This window comes from Carlito syrichta, unplaced genomic scaffold, assembly GCF_000164805.1.
Source record: "Carlito syrichta isolate Samal-C Ts95f unplaced genomic scaffold, Tarsius_syrichta-2.0.1 Scaffold302457, whole genome shotgun sequence".
Lineage (NCBI taxonomy): Eukaryota > Metazoa > Chordata > Mammalia > Primates > Tarsiidae > Carlito > Carlito syrichta.
Window position 1 is genome coordinate 320,750 of NW_007246553.1, and position 18,009 is coordinate 338,758.

At 34.8% G+C, this 18,009-nt stretch overlaps 1 protein-coding gene across 3 annotated transcripts in view; it reads left to right on the top strand.

Annotated features, from left to right (window-relative positions):
- FER (FER tyrosine kinase) overlaps window positions 1-18,009 on the top strand; it is a 414,242-nt gene that overhangs the window by 142,210 nt on the left and 254,023 nt on the right. The window contains exon 1 of one of the 3 annotated variants that reach the window (XM_021711703.1): window positions 12,988-13,145. The exons of the other annotated variants lie outside the window; for them this stretch is intronic. Coding sequence (XP_021567378.1) covers window positions 13,017-13,145 — 129 coding nt within the window. The 5' untranslated portion in view covers window positions 12,988-13,016. Of the gene's footprint in view, window positions 1-12,987; window positions 13,146-18,009 lie in introns of those variants that run through there. 3 annotated transcript variants of the gene reach the window in all.

The window sequence follows — 18,009 nt, forward strand, 5'->3', positions numbered from 1 at the left end:
GTGACTGGGAATGGCCACTGCACTCCAGTCTGGGCGACAGAGTGAGACTCCAACTCAAAAGAAAAGAAAAGAAAAACAGTTAAAAATAATGAGCTATTGAACTTGTCTATCATCTTTCATAGTGGCCTCCTAACAACCTGTTCTTTACTGTAGCCATAGTCATCTTTTAAAATTTCAAATCACAACTGGTCTGATTATGTTGGTCCCTGCAAGAATGGCTACAATGGCTTCTTATGCCTTTAAGACTAAACACCAAGTTTTTTTAGATGACCTTCTTAAAGGCTTTACATTTACAGAGCTCCTTACCACAGACTCTGACCAATCAGAATGGGTGGCTGATTATAACTGCAGATGTGATGCTATAAAAGAATAAGTCAAAAAAGAAAGGATGATATAAGAGGTGAAGGCCTAAGAGAAAAATTCTGGGGGTAGTACATGGGCTGGTTGTATTACTTCAGTTTGCAAACAAGTGTAGTTGGAATAAGTTAGTAGGAGATTTATAAGAGGCTATCAAGTAGTCTGCAGACTCACAAGTAAAGCAATTCTAACTGTTAAGTTCCAAGGTGCAGGTGGTTGAAGAAGTGATGAAGCTGAGCATGTATGAGCATTGTTGGAGATGAAGATATCCAAGGAGCTTTGAGGCTTTGGGTATAAGAATCATTCATGATAATGTCAGGGGTTGAGCTGGAAGGAAAATAATCTTAAACCATTTGCCAAAGACCTCAATAAATGAAGGGGACTATCTATGAGGCCAGTAGATGACAGTATTGAGAATGTAAGTGCCCACTAATAGTTTCATTTATGCTATTAAAATAAATACTACATATCTTATACTTATTTTTCTTTTTGTAATTATTTTTTATATAAGAATTTTATTGCTTAACATGGTACCTGGCAAAGAGTAGGTGCTTAATAAATTGTTCTTGAACATACCTGATGTTGCAAAATGCAGCTATCAGTTAGTTTTCTTTTCTTTTCTTTTTTTTTTTTTTGAGTTGGAGTCTCACTCTGTTGCCCAGACTGGAGTGCAGTGGCCGCTTCCGGCCACCGCAGCCTCGACCTGCTGGGCTCCGGCGATCCTTCCGCCTCAGCCTTCCAAGTAGCCAGAATTACAGGCATGCGCTACCACGCCCAGCTGAGTTAGTTTTCAGACTGAAGTTTTTAGTCAAATGTGTGGTTCCCTCCCTACAATACTCCTTAGTATATAAACCCCAGACAAAACAAAGCACTCCCTCAGTTAATATAGAGGGGTAAATTAGTCTAGAATCTTCTTTACAAAGTAATAAGCCCATAAAACTGAAAGAAAGGGAGGGGTGCAGACTGATACCCTTGACTAGCATTGCAATTACTTGCAGAGAGGCAAAGTAGAAATTTAATATATGATGTCATGTGAGCAGGACCAGGATGAATTATGTCCTCAAAAATATCTTAGGCACACAACCACTTTGGAAAAACTGTTTGGCAATATCTACTAAAGAAGGACATGTACACACCTTGTGACCCGGTATATCCACTCCTGGATACCAGCAGAAATGCATATATATACTCTCAAAAAGGCATATACAAGATTATTCACAGGAGCACCATTTTTAATGACCCAAATTGGAAACTGTCCAGGTGTCAATCAGTAGTAGACTAGATAAATTATGGAATATTTACTCAGTGGAATACTTTGCAGTAATGAGAGTGAACAAATTACAACTACATACACCAATATGGGTGAATTTTACAAACATGTTAAATGGAAGATACCAGATAGTACATATTCTGTGATTCCATTTATATGGAATTCAAAAAGAGGTAAAAGTAATGTATGATCTTGGACTTTAGAATAGTGGTTACCAATGCTAGAGTGGGGGTTAGTGACTGAAAGGGGGCACATAGAGATTTCTGGAGTATGGATAATGACTTGTTTCTTGATCTATGTTCTGGTTACAGGGACATTTTTAATCTGTGCTAATTTATAAACTGTATACTTTTGATTCATAAACTTTGTTATATGCATCTTGTACTTCAATTAAAAATTTCAAAAAAATTGTTCTAATTGTGTGTGTGTGTGTGTTTGTGTGTGTGTGTGTTTGTATTTGTGAGCTGTCTAAGGTTATCTTTTCAGAATTACCTGGGTGGACAAGGGGGCTTTTGGTTTTTTTGAGTCAGTCTCATTCTGTTGCCTCCAGGCTGGAGTGCAGTGGCATGATTGCAACTTACCACAGCCTCAAGCTCCTGGGATCAGGTGATCCTCCCGAGTAGCTAGGACTCCAGGTGTGCACCACCATGCATAGCTAATTTTTTGATTTTTTTTGTAAAGATGAGGTCTTGCTGTGTTGTCCAGGCTGGTCTCAAACTCCTGGGCTAAAGTGATCCTCCCACCTAGGCCTCCAAAAGTTCTGGGATTACAGACATGCGCCACTGTGCCTGGCCAGAAGGAGACTTTTTGAACTACATAGGCTATACTTTTCTCTGTCACCTATTCCCTGACCTAGATTATTATTATTTATTCTGTGGGCCATGTACCTCATTTTCTTTCTCTTTTACTAAGAGGTTACAGTTCACTTTTTTGTCTGATAACAAAGTGTTGTATCTTTCAGATCTCCTAGGGTTGAAAAAAGTCCGAGGACTATTGGGCAAAGGATTTAATCATCAGGAGTCCTATTAAATTGTAAATGCCTCTTGGGGAAGTAATATATTAAGCATCATCGGACATGAATATATACCTTAATTCAGAGGACTTGAAGAGACTGGCAGTCACCCTGAAAGTAGATGGTACAAGCATATGAATAGATAATTTGAATGACAGTTCTGATTTTCGGGTAGGCAGGCAAGTGAGAGGTTGCTGAAGATGAATTTAGTTCATTTCACAATTTTGTGTAAGCCTGGCTCTTCTGTTTTCAAAAGTAATTTAGGTTGAGAGACGTATATGGCAAAAAATAATGAAGAACTGAAGAGAAGGCTAAGGAAAAGGTCTTGAAATATTGGAAAGGAGAACTTACTTCTTTGGTATACTATAGCCAGGAATGATAGGGGCTACAGATGGAAGCACATGGGTTTAACAAGGGCAGGTTGTGAGGTAGTATTGTAACCTGGAAAGTAGTTGAAGTGAAGTAGGATATGGATTAGAATAAGCATCTGGTTGCAGACGTCAATGAGCAAAGGACTAAGAACAGGGTTGGTAGAAGCAGAAGGTCAGATAGAGATGGGATCCAGTTGGTCATCTTTTGAGAAATTTAGTTAAGAGTCTCCAGAAGCTTAGTCATTACAAATAGCCACTTTATGAAACTCTGGTAATTAAATGGCTCATATTTGTTTGTTTATTTATAATTAGGCACAATTTTTATGGCACCCGAAAAATGTTCTTATTCTACAAAGGAGTTCTGTTTTGTTGGATAGGGGATAAGTTAATCTGTCCTAATTAAAATTTAGATTGGAGGGAACTCTTTTCTTTCCCCCAATCTTTTGTCTCTAAGTCTATTAAAGGATAATGAAGAAAAAGGGAAAAGGAGGTATATGTCAGAAGAAAGGTAGCAAGAGTACCAGGTGAGGGAAAGAAGATCAGTAAAGAAAGGCGAGGAAGATGAAAAGTAAAGAACAGGAGAGAGACACAGTACAGAAATGAGAGGCAGGTAAAACTAAAAACAAAAAGGAACAAGGAAAAAGGAGATGACAGAGAAGAGCCTGTGAGATGAGAAAAGTTTTCATTCTCTCTTCTCTCACCACCTTTCCCCCATGCCCTGCTTGATTTAGGGTACTGTGATATGAACCACTGCCTTCTCTCCTCTGCTCTCCAAGTTTCCTTTTTTATTGACTTGCGACTTGAGAACATTCCTGTGTTTCTTTTTTAAACTGAACTGTATAAGGTAAAAATTTATAGTCAAAAGGCATTAATTATATTGGCATTCTTAAATACAAAATATTTTGAGTTTAAAATGAAAATATTTATTGAACCAATCTTGCTTAAAGATGTCAAAACTTTTGCTTTTATAGTTTAATAACATCTAATATATGGACACAATTTGTGGTTCAGATACTTAGGAAAATTAAATATCATATTGATTCAAGTTTTTACGTCAAGAGTCTTATTAAAAAATTTTAAGAAAATCTGTTTCCATGTAATTGTTTGATTAGCACCAAATTAAATTGTTGATTCCCAAAAGTTTTTATGGGGAGGTATTTAATAAGATAGAATGATATGGAAAATTTAGACTTTTACCCTAGTAATTTAGCCCTCCCCAACAGAAATCTGAAATATCATAATTTATTGTAACATTTGTGGAGATGGGGAGGGACATGGATGAGTATAGACTTGCATTATATATATCAGTCTTCAATTAATTATGTTACAGGTACTTAGATATAGCTTATGTCAGCAGTGTTTAATTATTACAGATATCTATACTTTTTGATATTGTGAGCCTTTTCCAGTTTTATTACTTGTAAAATATTCATGGTCTTTGCCACTTATTAGGCCCTAGTGTAGGTGTATTATTAGAAATGAAAATTGCTAGATAACTCTATCATGTTTACTGATGGTTGGGTTACATAAGATAAAATTCAAATCATTATGAAAACTTACTGAGATTTATTTTTTCCTCCTTTTGTGTATAATAGAATTATATAGACTTTTTCTGTAACTACAATCAATTTCATATCATATTTGATTGTGTTTTCAAGGATTTAATTCTTATATTAAATCTAATAAAAATTAATGATAAAAATTAACTAAAATTAATAAAACAAAGAATTAATGTAGGATTCTGTATTTTGATCAGGTAGCTTTTTAAAAAGTATGATGTAGTGATTATTTTTGTTATCTTTCATTTGTATTATTGTTTTAGTTTATTGAGAGTGTATTTAATCAGAAAAGCTCTTTGCCAACCTTGTAATAATAATGGAAATTCATGAGGCTTTCCTTTATGTCAAATAAATATATAATAATACAGAGACGATATATAGACATGTTGATTCTGACTTTTTGCTAGCTGCTTAACTCAACAGAAATTAATACCTGTGAAGTTTATAGTATTTGATGACAGCACATCATTTAGAGGTCTCATTTTAATTTAGTGGCTTCTCATAATTTTGAAAATTGTGCTGGAGATTTAAGTCATAATTGTTTCTATTCGGAAGATATGCCATGCTTGTAAAGTGATGGAGTTAGTAATTAGTATAAGTACTTAAAATATTTGGTTTATGGGGAGTAGCACAAGCATAGCCTAGCCATACGAGGCCAGTGTATGTTCATAGGAATATGAATATCTAACTTAATTTTGTCTGCTATTTCTTTTAGGCGTCTTGAGTTATTTTGGGTATGTAGCTGCTTTCCCATTTCCCAAAGTTGGAGACAGATTTGACTTCTTGCTGAGCAGGTGTACAATGTGATTTGGGATTAGAACACGAAAAACCAAAGACCACAAGAGAATCTTTCTGTGTCCTACTAATTTTCTTTAGAGTCCATCAACTGATTAGCAGGAAGTGTGAAAAAACTGATGCTTTAAGCTTCAACTTGATCACTTCTAAGAAAGGCAGCCCAGTGGAATGACCATGTCTAGGGGTCTGAAGATGGCAGGGAGCATGATGTCATCAACTCTTAGTAATTAGCCTTTTGTTTTAAATTGTTAAGAGAAAAGACTGTTACAGCTCTGAGAGTATGTAAGCATCACATTTCAGGGCTTTTTGTAAAGATTTAATATTTGTTACTTTACATGCTTGTGTTCATTCACTCCTTTATTAATTTCCTTCCTTGCTCCCCAGAGTATTTGAGGTAACAGATGACGATAACATTCAGGAAAGTATAAGTATAAAATAAAAGTAGGACCAGAAAAATGTAGGTTGAAATATATGATGTAGTGATATCATATATTTCAGAAAAATATAACATATCAAGACTATAGACAATAGCATATATGTATAGTTACTACCTTAGAGCTTTTATTTTGTCTCTAAGCTTTCCAAAGGCCAAAATGAAAAGGGAGATAAAGTCATATAACACTCTTAAATAAAAGAAAGCATGCCACATTACAGGAAAAGCAAAGCTTTTCACTGTATTTAGCTGTAATAGAAATTCTTACTGGAGGCGTTAACATTGACTTTTGTGATGACAGTGCCCTTGAAAATACCACTACAGCTAATGTAGGAATGGAGATTCATAAGGCCATCTCTTGCAGAATCTAGAATCCTTCAGTGGAAGTGGAGACCATGACATTAAAATCAGTTCTGTGTGGACCTAAGAATGTAGCTATCTATAAATTGATTTTATCCAAGAATATAATCTAGACTTAGAATAATGGATGGACCGGATGCCTTTTTAAAAATTCTTTCTAACTCTCATATCTCTCAGCTAAAGTTTGGATATACAATGGATAATTGTATTCTACGGGGAGAGTTACTCAATTGCAGATGTTCTGTACTTGTTTTTGGGTGGATATGTAGGGCTTACCAGTCAATTCATTAAATGAGCTTTAAAAAATTTGAACATCATTTTTTTGAAAATTATTAGAAATAATTTATGTATTAAAAGTAGTTTTTGAGCCGGGCTCGGTGGCTCAGCCTGTAATCCCTCGCCTTTGGGAGGCTGAGGTGAGTGGATTGCCTGAGCCCGCGGGTTCGAGATCTGCCTGGGCAGCGAAACTTCATCTCTACAATAAATAAAAAAATCAGCCGGGCGTGGTAGCGCATGCCTGTAATTCCGGCTACTTGGAAGGCTGAGGCGGAAGGATCACCAGAGCCCAGCAGGTCGAGGCTGCGGTGGCCGGGAGAGGCTACTGCACTCCAGTCTGGGCGACAGAGTGAGACTCCAACTCAAAAAAAAAAAAAAAAAAAAAAAGTAGTCTTTGTGTTGGTATAAACATAACTCCCACAAAATTATTCAAATCTTTTCTTCTGTTAGGATTAAAAAATATTACTGATGATTGAAGGGAAATTTTCAGTGTTAAACTTCAACTTTTGTTTGAAATGTTCATGTTATATTTTACTTATTGATATCTCACTATTTCTACTCAGTTATTTTATTTAAAAATTTTTTTATTCTAAAAATGTGGAGTTTAAAAAAGAAACTCAGAGTTGGATCTTGAAATTCTACTTATAGTTTAATTGGTTTTATATATGATCAACCTTTCTATAGATTTTAAAGACAAGTACTTAAAGAGTGTTGAAAATTTAGCTATTGTACGAAACATGTTCCATTTTGGAGGGAGGGTTTTCCTAACATATTTATTTAGTTCCTATTAAAATCCATAATTTTAAATTTCTCAAAAAGTCATTCTTTGAGAGATAATTTGATTTATTGACATTTGACAGTCAACCCTTTTATCTTAGGTTGTTCTAATATCGTTCAGTGAAAATTACTAAAAGGAAGGAAGTAATTCTTAATTACTATTTAATGTGTGCAGACAGTATGCTAGATATATAGCATATCATTTTATTTTTTACTAACAAAAATCCTGCAAGGGAGTTATTCCTGCCTTTCTGACAAGAACATTGAAGCTCAAAGAGATTAAGGAACTTTATTAGAATCAGAGTACTAGCGTCAAACTCAAGCTTTTCTGACACTGAAGTTCATATTTTTTCCAAGCAGTATTTCTTGGTTACTAAACTATCAAATGTGTAGTCAGAGGGACCTTAGTTCAAATTCCCCATGCTATTGATGTATGACCATAGGAAAAATCATGTAATCATTCTTAGATAATATTCCTTAGTGGTGAAAAATGGCAAATCATAGAAACCTCAGAGAATTGTTTTGAAAGTTAAATGAAATAATGTTTGCAAAAATGTTTAGCACAGAACTTGGCATATAGCTAAACTCAATGAATGGGAACTATAAAGAAAGAAAATGTTACCTTGATGTCTCCTAAATGTAGTTTTTCAGTATTTTTATGTTGGAGACTACATTCCACTTTAAAATACGTATTTTAGTTCTTTCTAATAAGTTAATACCTAAAGGTAAGATTGCCAGCAGGTGGAGCTCAGTGTCAAAAAAAACAGATTTCTAAAATTGAGGTATTTTATCACCCTTTATGTTTTAAAAATAAAATTAAAATAAATGCATATAGTTTTAACATTTGTACAGTAAAGTTTTCTATTTTTATCCTGCCTACTAAAAATTATCACCTAGCAACATAGTTTTTGAATATATAGAAATAATGCTTTAGTTATTCTTATTTTAAATTCTTTGTCATATCTGGTGTCATATATAAGGTATGATAGTTCATCTGCATGAATAAGGCATTTTTAATGTGAACTTAAGGTATAAAGCTTGTCTTAGAATGTGATCATTTTATACAGTAAAGTAATTAGACTGATAATCTTAAATTTAGCTAGTTAAAACCCTCAAATCTGCCACTCCCACAGTCTTCTACTTCTTAGTAAATGGTATCATTGTCAGTTAACTGCTTAAGCCAGAATCTTTGGAATTACTTTTGTGTTCACTCCTTTCCTCAAATTTCACATTTCATCAGCAAGTTCTCTTGGCATCACCTCCAAAATATACGCCACATCTTACTTCTTGTTAACATCTGAATTGTGATTGTTCTACTAAAACCCACAATAAATTGAGATATGAATTACATCAGCCAGTCTACCTGCTTTCTCCCTTGCCCTTCCTACACGTTGTTTACCATACAATAGCTAGAGTGATTTCAGTGTGTAAATTACATCATATATTTCTCTTGCTTAGAACCACCCGGTGGTACTCCTATGCAACTAGAATAAAATCTAAATCCCTAGCATGGCCTAAAGTATGCCAACTTGTCCCAGCCAAATACCTCCCCATCATCTCCTACCACTCTTCATCCATTGCACTCTGGCCATTCTGGTCTTATTGCCCTGTGAGCACACCAAGGTTCTTCTTATCTCTGGGCCTTTCTGTGTTCTCTCTCTTTATACTCATTCCTCAGTTCTTCATATGCCCAACTCCCTTCTTTTCCTAATTTCCGCTTAGATGACGCTTCTTTGAAAGATCTCTGACTACTCTAGCTATAATGAGCCCTCTCTGACCCTCACCCCTGCCATCACTATTTATCCTAGTGCCCTTTTTTCCTTTCCTTTTCCTTTTTTCTTTTTTTTCTTTTTTTGGTTTGGAGTCTCACTCCGTCGCCCAGGCTGGAGTGCAGTGACACGCACGCTCACGGCCACCCGGCGTCGACCTTCTGGGCTCCAGCGATCCTTCCGCCTCAGCCTTCTGAGTAGCCGGAACTACAGATGCGCGCTACCATGCCCGGCTATTTTTTATTTTATTGTAGAGACGTGGTCTTGCCAAGTTGCCTGGGCTGGTCTCGAACACGTGGGCTCAGGCAATCCACTGTACTCGGCCTCCCAAAGTGCTGGGATTACAGGCTGAGCCACCGAGCCTCGTCTGCCCTTTTTTTCTTACTTAGCACATACTTCCAGTATCTTGATCATTACTCCTCCTACTACAACTACTACTATTTTGTTGCCTAGGTTAATTCTTAACATTTCCATGCATTAAATATTAATATATGTATTTCTTTTCTTTTCTTTTCTTTTTTGAGTTGGAGTCTCACTCGGTCGCCCAGACTGGAGTGCAGTGGCCGCTCCCGGCCACCGCAGCCTCGACCTGCTGGGATCCGGCGATCCTTCCGCCTCAGCCTTCCAAGTAGCTGGAACTAAAGGCGCGCGCTACCGCGCCTGGCTAATTTTTTATTTATTGTAGAGATGAGGTCTCGCCAAGTTGCCCAGGGCGGGTCTCGAACCCACTGGCTCAGGCAATCCACTCACCTCAGCTTCCCAAAGCGCTGGAATTACAGACTGAGTCATTGAGCCCAGCCAATATATGTATTTCTGTATTTACAAACGCACTTGATTATAGCATTTGTTTGTATATGTAAGTCTTTATTATCTATTTTCTTCTATAATCCCTGCTTGCTTCTTAAACTGTAGCTGCAAGAAGATAGGCTCTACTACTATTTCTTCTGCCTGAACAGTGTTTGCTACTTCATGTAGACTCAGTAAATAGTTTTTGAATATTGGACAAACTCTTGGAATTCATAATAACAAATAGAGTTATCAAATATTTATATAGAATTACATCCTAGGAGAGAGGAAATATTTCAGTGAAAGAAATCATGCCAGACTGATTATTCTTAGAGTCTTTTATATGAAGGTAATCGGGTATGTAAAATAATCTATTCAGGTTTTAGAAAAGATTTTGACAATGTTTTTTGCCAGAGATTACTAAATCTTAAGTCACTGCTGGAATGGGAGATATGCTTTTAGCATGACTAAAGAATAGGTTTAAAATCAGAAATCAAAGGGTAAAGGGTAAATAGGCATTTATTTGGCTGGAAAAGTGTGAAGATCAAGGTGCCTCAGCAACTGATGATCACATCTGTTATGACTTGAATTGTGTTTCCGAAGAAGGTATTGAAATTGTAACACCCAGTATCTGTGAATGTGGCCTTACTTGGAAACAGGGTCTGTAGTTGTAATCTAGTAAACGTGAGGTTGTTAGGTTGTTAACGCCAACCCAATATAACAGGTATCCTTATAAGAAGATAAAAGAGACGTACAGGGAAGACAGCCATGTGAAGACAGAGGCAGAGATTAGAGTTATTCTTTCTCAAGTAAAGGAATGCCTGGGGCTACCAGAAGCCCTAGGTAGTAAGAAGGGATCCTCCCCTAGAAGTTTTGGAGGGAGCATGGTCTGGCTAACACCTTGGTTTCAGTCTTCTGGCCTCTAGAACTGTGCGAGAATATGTTTCTGTTGTTGTAAGACACCCAATTTCTAGTATTTTGTTACAGAAACCCTAGGGAACGAATACAAAATTCGCTGTGATTGATATCTTTATAAGTGATCTGAAATAGGGACCGCCTAGTGAGGTAACTGTCCAGATGACATTAAATTTTTCTAGTTGTGAAAGAGCAAAACCAATGGATACAGACGGTGAAAGGAGAAACACCAAAATTAGCTATGTTCTGGGCTTGACCAAGAAGCAACAAATACAGCTTTCTTTAGGTTTTATATTCTTTGATTGTGAACATTAATTTTGATTTATTTTATCTTCAAAATTGCTTCCAGATTTAATATTATGTGATTTTATGAGCCTGAGGAAGTGCCTGGCACCTAATAGATGCTCAGTGAATATTGAAAGAATAAATGAATAAAACTAAACAAGAAGTAAGAGAGAAAGATAGGAAAATATTATTTTATTTTAATAAAAATATAAAGTTATTCAGGTATAAAATTCAAATTATATGTTGTAGCTAGGGAAAAATGAATCCAAGGAAAAAATATTGAGAAATGATATGCATTGTTTACGGAATGTATCAACACCTAAGCAGAAAGACAAAATTAATAAATTGTTAATGCATCTTTTGAGGCTCCTCTTTGGCAACATAATATTTTTGGTAAGATGGAGCAGGGACCTAACCTAATAAACATAGTATAATAGTTAATTGTATGGATTCTGGAGCAAAGTTGCTTGGATTTGATTAAGTGGCATCAGCCCACTTATTGGCTGTGTGACCTTGGGCAAGTCAGTTAACATTTCTGTTCCTCAGCTTTCTCATCTGTAAGCTAGGACTTGTAATAGAAACTATCTTGTAGCGTTATTATGAGGAGTTAAATGAGATGGTACACTTAAATGCTTAGAAGAATACTTGATTCGTAAGAAACTTTTCGCCCAATGTTATCTATTATTGTTTATTAAATGTAAATTTGTATATAATTATTCTCAGTATATAGAATGGACTTGTTTTGGTGGATATGAAATAAAGAAGAATGGTTATAGATAACAAAACAAAAAAAAGTAAATACTCAAAAAAGAAAAAACAAAGGAAATGATATTAAGAAGCAAGACGTAAACATTTTTTAAAGAGTACATCTAATTAGAAAGGGAGCCAAAGGGTTTTAAAAAAAAATTATATTAGAATTGTGACCCGAGAACGTCTTAACTGAGTAAGACTTTTGACTCTATTGCTGTTGTCTGGTTTTCTTACTTGTTTTCATGAAGTTCCTTGAAGTTTGATCCATTTGAAAGAATGCTCTGCAAAGTGCCCAATTATGATACCTGGCATCTAGTTGTTACATAGTACCTTCTTTTAAAAAAATGAATGAATAAAGCAGGGATTTACATAGCAATTAGCACATTATTATAGAACAGTTTATCAAAGTTGGAGCCTTATTTTCAGATTAAACATTTATGTTTCTCTACTGTTTCTCTAGCCCTGCCACCTATTGTGTGTTAAGTGCAGTACATTCTTGCTGCAGGGAAAATTAAATTTTTTATTTTTATTGAGACCTTGGAGATTGTTTGCACATAATTTAATTTCTCTGAACAGAAAAATGATAAAGTATTGAGAGTTATATCTGAATAAAAAATAATAAAAATAAAGATTGGATTAAGGAAAGCTTTGTAGCATAGCTGTCTGCAAGATTTTGTTTCAAGAAGTGTTTGAAAGTTTGGTATATTCTCAGAGACTTAAGATTCAACAACTATGACAGGAAGACTTCTACATGTTACATAGGAAGAGAAGTTATTTTATTTAAAAATCATTTAGAACAGAGATCTATATATATACTTTTTAATTTTGAAGATGTGTGTTGCAATTCAGGATTAGGTATACTAGTGGACATCGTACAGGTAAAGTTTGGGCCTCCCTTTGGTCCCCACTTTGCCCGGCTTGAGATCGGTTACCCTTATTGATGTGTGTCGCCCCCACCTTGGCAGTATCCCACTACTGCCAATACCTTCCTTATAGTATTATGGTAAATGTTCAGGGTCTGCTTATGAGTGAGTAGAACAGACATTTATTTCTCAGATTGTGGATCTTCACTTACTGTACAAGGTGTTTTTCTTTGTTGCTCAAAACCCCAGTATCATTTGTTGCATGTTCCTTTAATCTGGAACTGACTGGTATACTTCCATGCCAACAGGGGGAGATAGTATGAAATAGGAGAGGCAGATCTGCCCCTCTTTTCTGTCTTGCTTTTGCCTCAGACAGGATAGTCTGTGGGCACATTAGCTTCTGTGGGTGACTGCACTAGCTCTTAGCTAAGTTTTGAGATGGAGCAGAAAAAGCTCTGTTCCCATTGTAAGGGTCATCTGGAGCCTGGTTTTGGCTCCCAGTCCTGTAAAATGTGTGCTTCAAAATGCAGCCCTGAGGCTTCCACATCAGAAACCCACAAAGAGCAGGTAAGAGGGAAGCTCTGTCTCAGTCCTGCTGTACAGGGCCTGGACAGTATGTATGAGTCCAGCAGATCACCTATTTTATGCTGCTGCTTCAGATAGGAAGAATAATTTTTTTTTGACTCCTGAATCTGCTAGTTAACAAAATTCTTTTGGACAGTACTGTCATTCAAATGCCAAGCCAACAGCATTAAAAACATGAAAATGGTTTGTTTTGCATTTTTATTGTATTTCATTTGTTTTCTTTATGTACCTCTCGATTTGAGAAAAATGAGTGCTTTCTAGCATTCCGATACATGGAAAGTAAACAAGGGTGCAGTTTTGTTGAATGTTTGAGAAACATGGTTCAGTTTAAAATCTATGATGTTATCAAGATTTCTGTTTTCCAAATTTCTGTTTCTGTACTGGCTAGTGAGCTCACTTTAACCTTATTTTCGATTTCTGTTGCCAAAGAAAAATAATAATATTTTTCCTGAACATAGATATTCAGTAATTGGTGACAATAACTGATAAAGCTTTTCATTATAATGTGTAACTGTATAGTTCAAAACTAATTTTATAACCAGTTTTTATAGTTTAAATTAGTAACCTGGAGCATACTAATTCCTTAATCTTTTAATGTGTTACATATAATGTTTTTGAATAATGGGAACAGAGCCCTATCTTAATCTGTTATGTTAGTAAATAATTATATTTACTTATTATTTTAAGTTTAAACTTAATTGCCTGCATTCTCCAAGTCCCTTATGTAATGTTCCTGTATTTTAGGCTGTCTTTTTCCAGAATCACTAAATTAGGAAAAACAAATTCTTACCTTTGAATAAGAGTGGTAAATACCACAAAAGAATGTTCAGTGATTATATATTTTCCTTATGTTTGAAGAGAGTTGAATTTTTGTTTTAATGTTACCAAATTTAATATTTGGGTTATGATATTCTAAAAATCAATGTCCTGTATTATTAAATAAGTACTGTTCATAAGTATAAAGATTACTTGGGTGCATACTTTTTTGTTATCTTGATATATAGATTCATAAAAATATTAGTGGATATAGAATCCACTGGGATCTTCTTGTCCAACTTATCATTTTATGTCAAATAATGCCAATGAAGCCCGAGATAGTGACTCACCTACTAGCTGGTGACTTGCACAACTCAAGTATTTGTTCTTTCAAAAAGTCTTGCTTCATTTTTATACTTTATTGTCTTATATATATTCTTTTATGATCGTTTAATATTTTTGCTTGTTTTATTTCTTTTCTGTGTTCCATCTTTTTTAAAGGAAATTTTGTTTTTTGTTTCTTGTCTTTGAAATTGTTCTTAATCTTCTCAAAATTTACTCTTTTTTGCTTTGGTATCAGTTCTACTGCAGATGTTAAAAATAAAATGAAAAAGATTAAAATTTTCTTAATTTATTATTTTGTGTAAATTCCATTTAGAGAAAATAGAATAAGAGTTTGTGTGTTGATGACTATCTTCCTCCATCCTTAGGAAAACATTAAATATAGAGATGCACACAGACTCTTGAAATTTTTAAACAATTCAGTAAGTAAATACCATTGAACTCTCATACTTGTAAACTTCCAACTTGCAACCATAACAATTTACCTTTGGTTAGTAGCTAATGCTTGACCTAAATATAATGAGTTTTTTTTTAAATTATGATAAATCTATCAATATGCTTTTAAACAGTTCTCATTATCAGTCTGCTTAGGCAGATGTTACTACACTCATTCAGAGACACATATTCAGAGTCACATATACTAGCTTATGTGGTGATTGCACACCTGAATTGATCATAGGAAGGCTTTATATTCTCATGAAGTCACTATCTATCCACCTTTTAAATATAGAGATGTTCTGACTTCTTTTTTTAAAATTCTCTGGTAGTATCTTATAATGTTTCCAATGAATCCTTATCAACATAAGATACATACTGACACATAAGAGCTAATTTTAGGCAGAAGTTGTTCCTTTTACCAGGAACTTGAATTCTCCTAGAAATGGGACCAGTCCAGGCCTAGGTTTCTTCTGGTGAGCCATAGCTCCCTTGCTACTGTTGCTGACCATCTGCTCTCTCCTTCAAGTAGTATGTCGTAGTGTGGCAGATCCATTGTTTATTGGGCTTTAAGTTTCCTCACTTGCTCTCATACAACTAGCTCTCCATCTTCTCAAAAGATCTTACTGTGGCCTTGAAATCTTATTTTAGTTAGCAGACTTCCTTAAAGAGAAGATTGCTCATTCTCTCATATCCCATATAATTGAGTGTTGAGAAGTGGTTCTTAATGTGGCTTTTATTATTCCTTTATTCTTATTGTGTTGGCTCTGTGTTTTTAAGGCATGCGGTGTTTGATGGTACTGCATTCTATTCCTTCTCATTGATTAAATCTTTCAGATTTTTATTCATTCCTCATTGCTTATCAATGTATGTGCTGTCTGGTTCGCTATCTTTTTCTACCCTCAGCCAATTTGGGATAACTTTAGAAATCATGTGAAAGACTATCCAAAACCTTAATTTCTACATTTTTTTGATCTAAAAATAGTACTGACTGAGGATGGTAGGTGGTAAGCAAATTTAAGTCAAGAGATTTTTTTTTTCCTAAAAAAGATAGAAGAAAGCTCTTACACTCTGGCTTCTCTTGAGTAATTGGCACCAGCTCTGGAATGTTTACTTTGTAAACTTCTTATTTCATAAGAAACATAGGTTTTCTTTACTTTTACAGGTTATTTTAGACATATTCCTGTCACAGATAGCTGAAAGCAATCCTGACTGAAAGACTAAGGACAGTTTTGCTGAAAATCAAAAGTATGACTCCGTATAGTATTGCTGGTTTTGTTCTTGTACTTTAGAAGGTGCATGCTCCCAAACACAGGAGCTTGTTGTGACACTAAGTTTATGAAGGCAGAAGAATTTTAGCGCATTAATTATATTTTATAGTGATTTTAATATTTAAAAATTTGGCTAGAACGTCTTGCTTTAATAAATATCTGTATTTTGGAGGTATGGTACTTTCTCTCCTGCCTGCTCCCTGGTTTCTGGTTGAATTCTTAGGAAGACTTAATTACCCTTGTTGATTGGCAGGCATGTCACAAAATGTTTTAAAGTTTTGTACATATTTCAGTGCTTGGTGATGTGATAAAGTATTTATGAAAATTTAACCATTTTATCACATCACCAAACACTGAAATTTAGGTAGGATACCCTTGAGGTTTTGAAATTTAGTATAGGATACCCTTTTTTGCAAGAATAAAAACAAAAGATGATAAGGAATTGATTTTAACAGCTACTTGATATGTTCAGAGAAAACAAGGTAATTGTATATATTTCAGTTTGTCCTTTCTAATTGTTTAATTTTACATTGTTGCTTTACATGCTCAATTTCTAATTAATATACAGTCAACAATTTATTCTAGCTGTGAATGGTAGAATTTAGTATAGCAGCTTCCTGAAAAGTATAATATATATATATATATATATATATATGAAAACTGTCTTTGCTCTTTTCTTAAAGGGTGAAAGGGCATGCATAGCAGTAGAAAGTATGGTTAAAGTTATAATAAACCAAAAGGATAGATGATAGGTGAATACTTTATTTGTAATCTTTTAGCCAGATAATCACTGGGTCTTTATAGTTTACTTTTTATTATATTTTTGTATGGATATAAAGTATTTTACGTTAAATTTATTCTGATTAATAAATATATTTATAGACATGAGAAAATTTAATATATGATGAAAATTTATTCTCAAATACAGACTCTAGTAACCCTGAGGAGACTACCAAAAGGAAAGGCATGAAATGTTTTTTAGCCTTTTTACTCACAGCAGATAAGGTTTCTACATTTTTAATGTCATAAGGTGTAGATCCTGCAGTAATTAGTAAAAACAGACTGTTTTGTTTGTGATAGCAAGAAAGCATTGACTGTCTTAAGCTTTTCTTTGCAAAAAAATTTTTTTTAATTAAATAAGCATACTAAAATCGATTGCACTATTCCAGTATGTGTTATTGCTAATCCACTGTAAGTGGTGCCAGAATGAAGTGTAAATACTTTGTTAGATGATACCACATCTTGCTAGTCAATTCCTATCATTACCAGATGTTGCCAATTGGAATCTAGATATCATCTAAGATACTACTTGCTAGAATTCCAGAAATCCTTGATTATATTGTTTATCTATTGCATTATTTCACCTAAAGCAAAGTTGGCTTTTCCTTTGTACTTAAGTTAACAGAAATAAAGTACATGAGCATCCTAAAGAATTGGGATAATAGAGAAGGTAGTATTTTGGGCTAAAGGTGAAGTCATCAAAATTGTCTGGCCATCACGAAATGAAGATTCATAACTTTCTAATGATGGGATCTCTCTGAATATGGGAATAATAATGCAGTAAGAAGACCTGTTGATTAAAAAATTGTTCCAGGAATATGACTTCATTTCAACAATATTGGGAGGAAAGGATCAAAATATAGATAGAAGTAATTACAAATCAGAGTCTTGTGGCTTTTACTCAAGAGAAAGTCAATCAGTATTCATTTTGAAAATGGGCAATAGTGCTTGGCACATAGTTGACTAGACAGAAATAATAAAACATAATTTGTTTTATGAAGATAATCTTTTTAAAGATATGACTAAATCAGATATTTCATTAGTGCCATTTAGTTCCAAGATAAGTTATTCTTTTAAAAGTTCTGAATTTCTACTCAACTTTTTTTTTTGAGTTGGAGTCTCACTCTGTCACCCAGACTGGAGTGCAGTGGCCGCTCCCGGCCACCGCAGCCTCGACCTGCTGGGCTCCGGCGATCCTTCCACCTCAGCCTTCCAAGTAGCCGGAATTACAGGCATGCGCTACCACGCCCGGCTGATTTTTT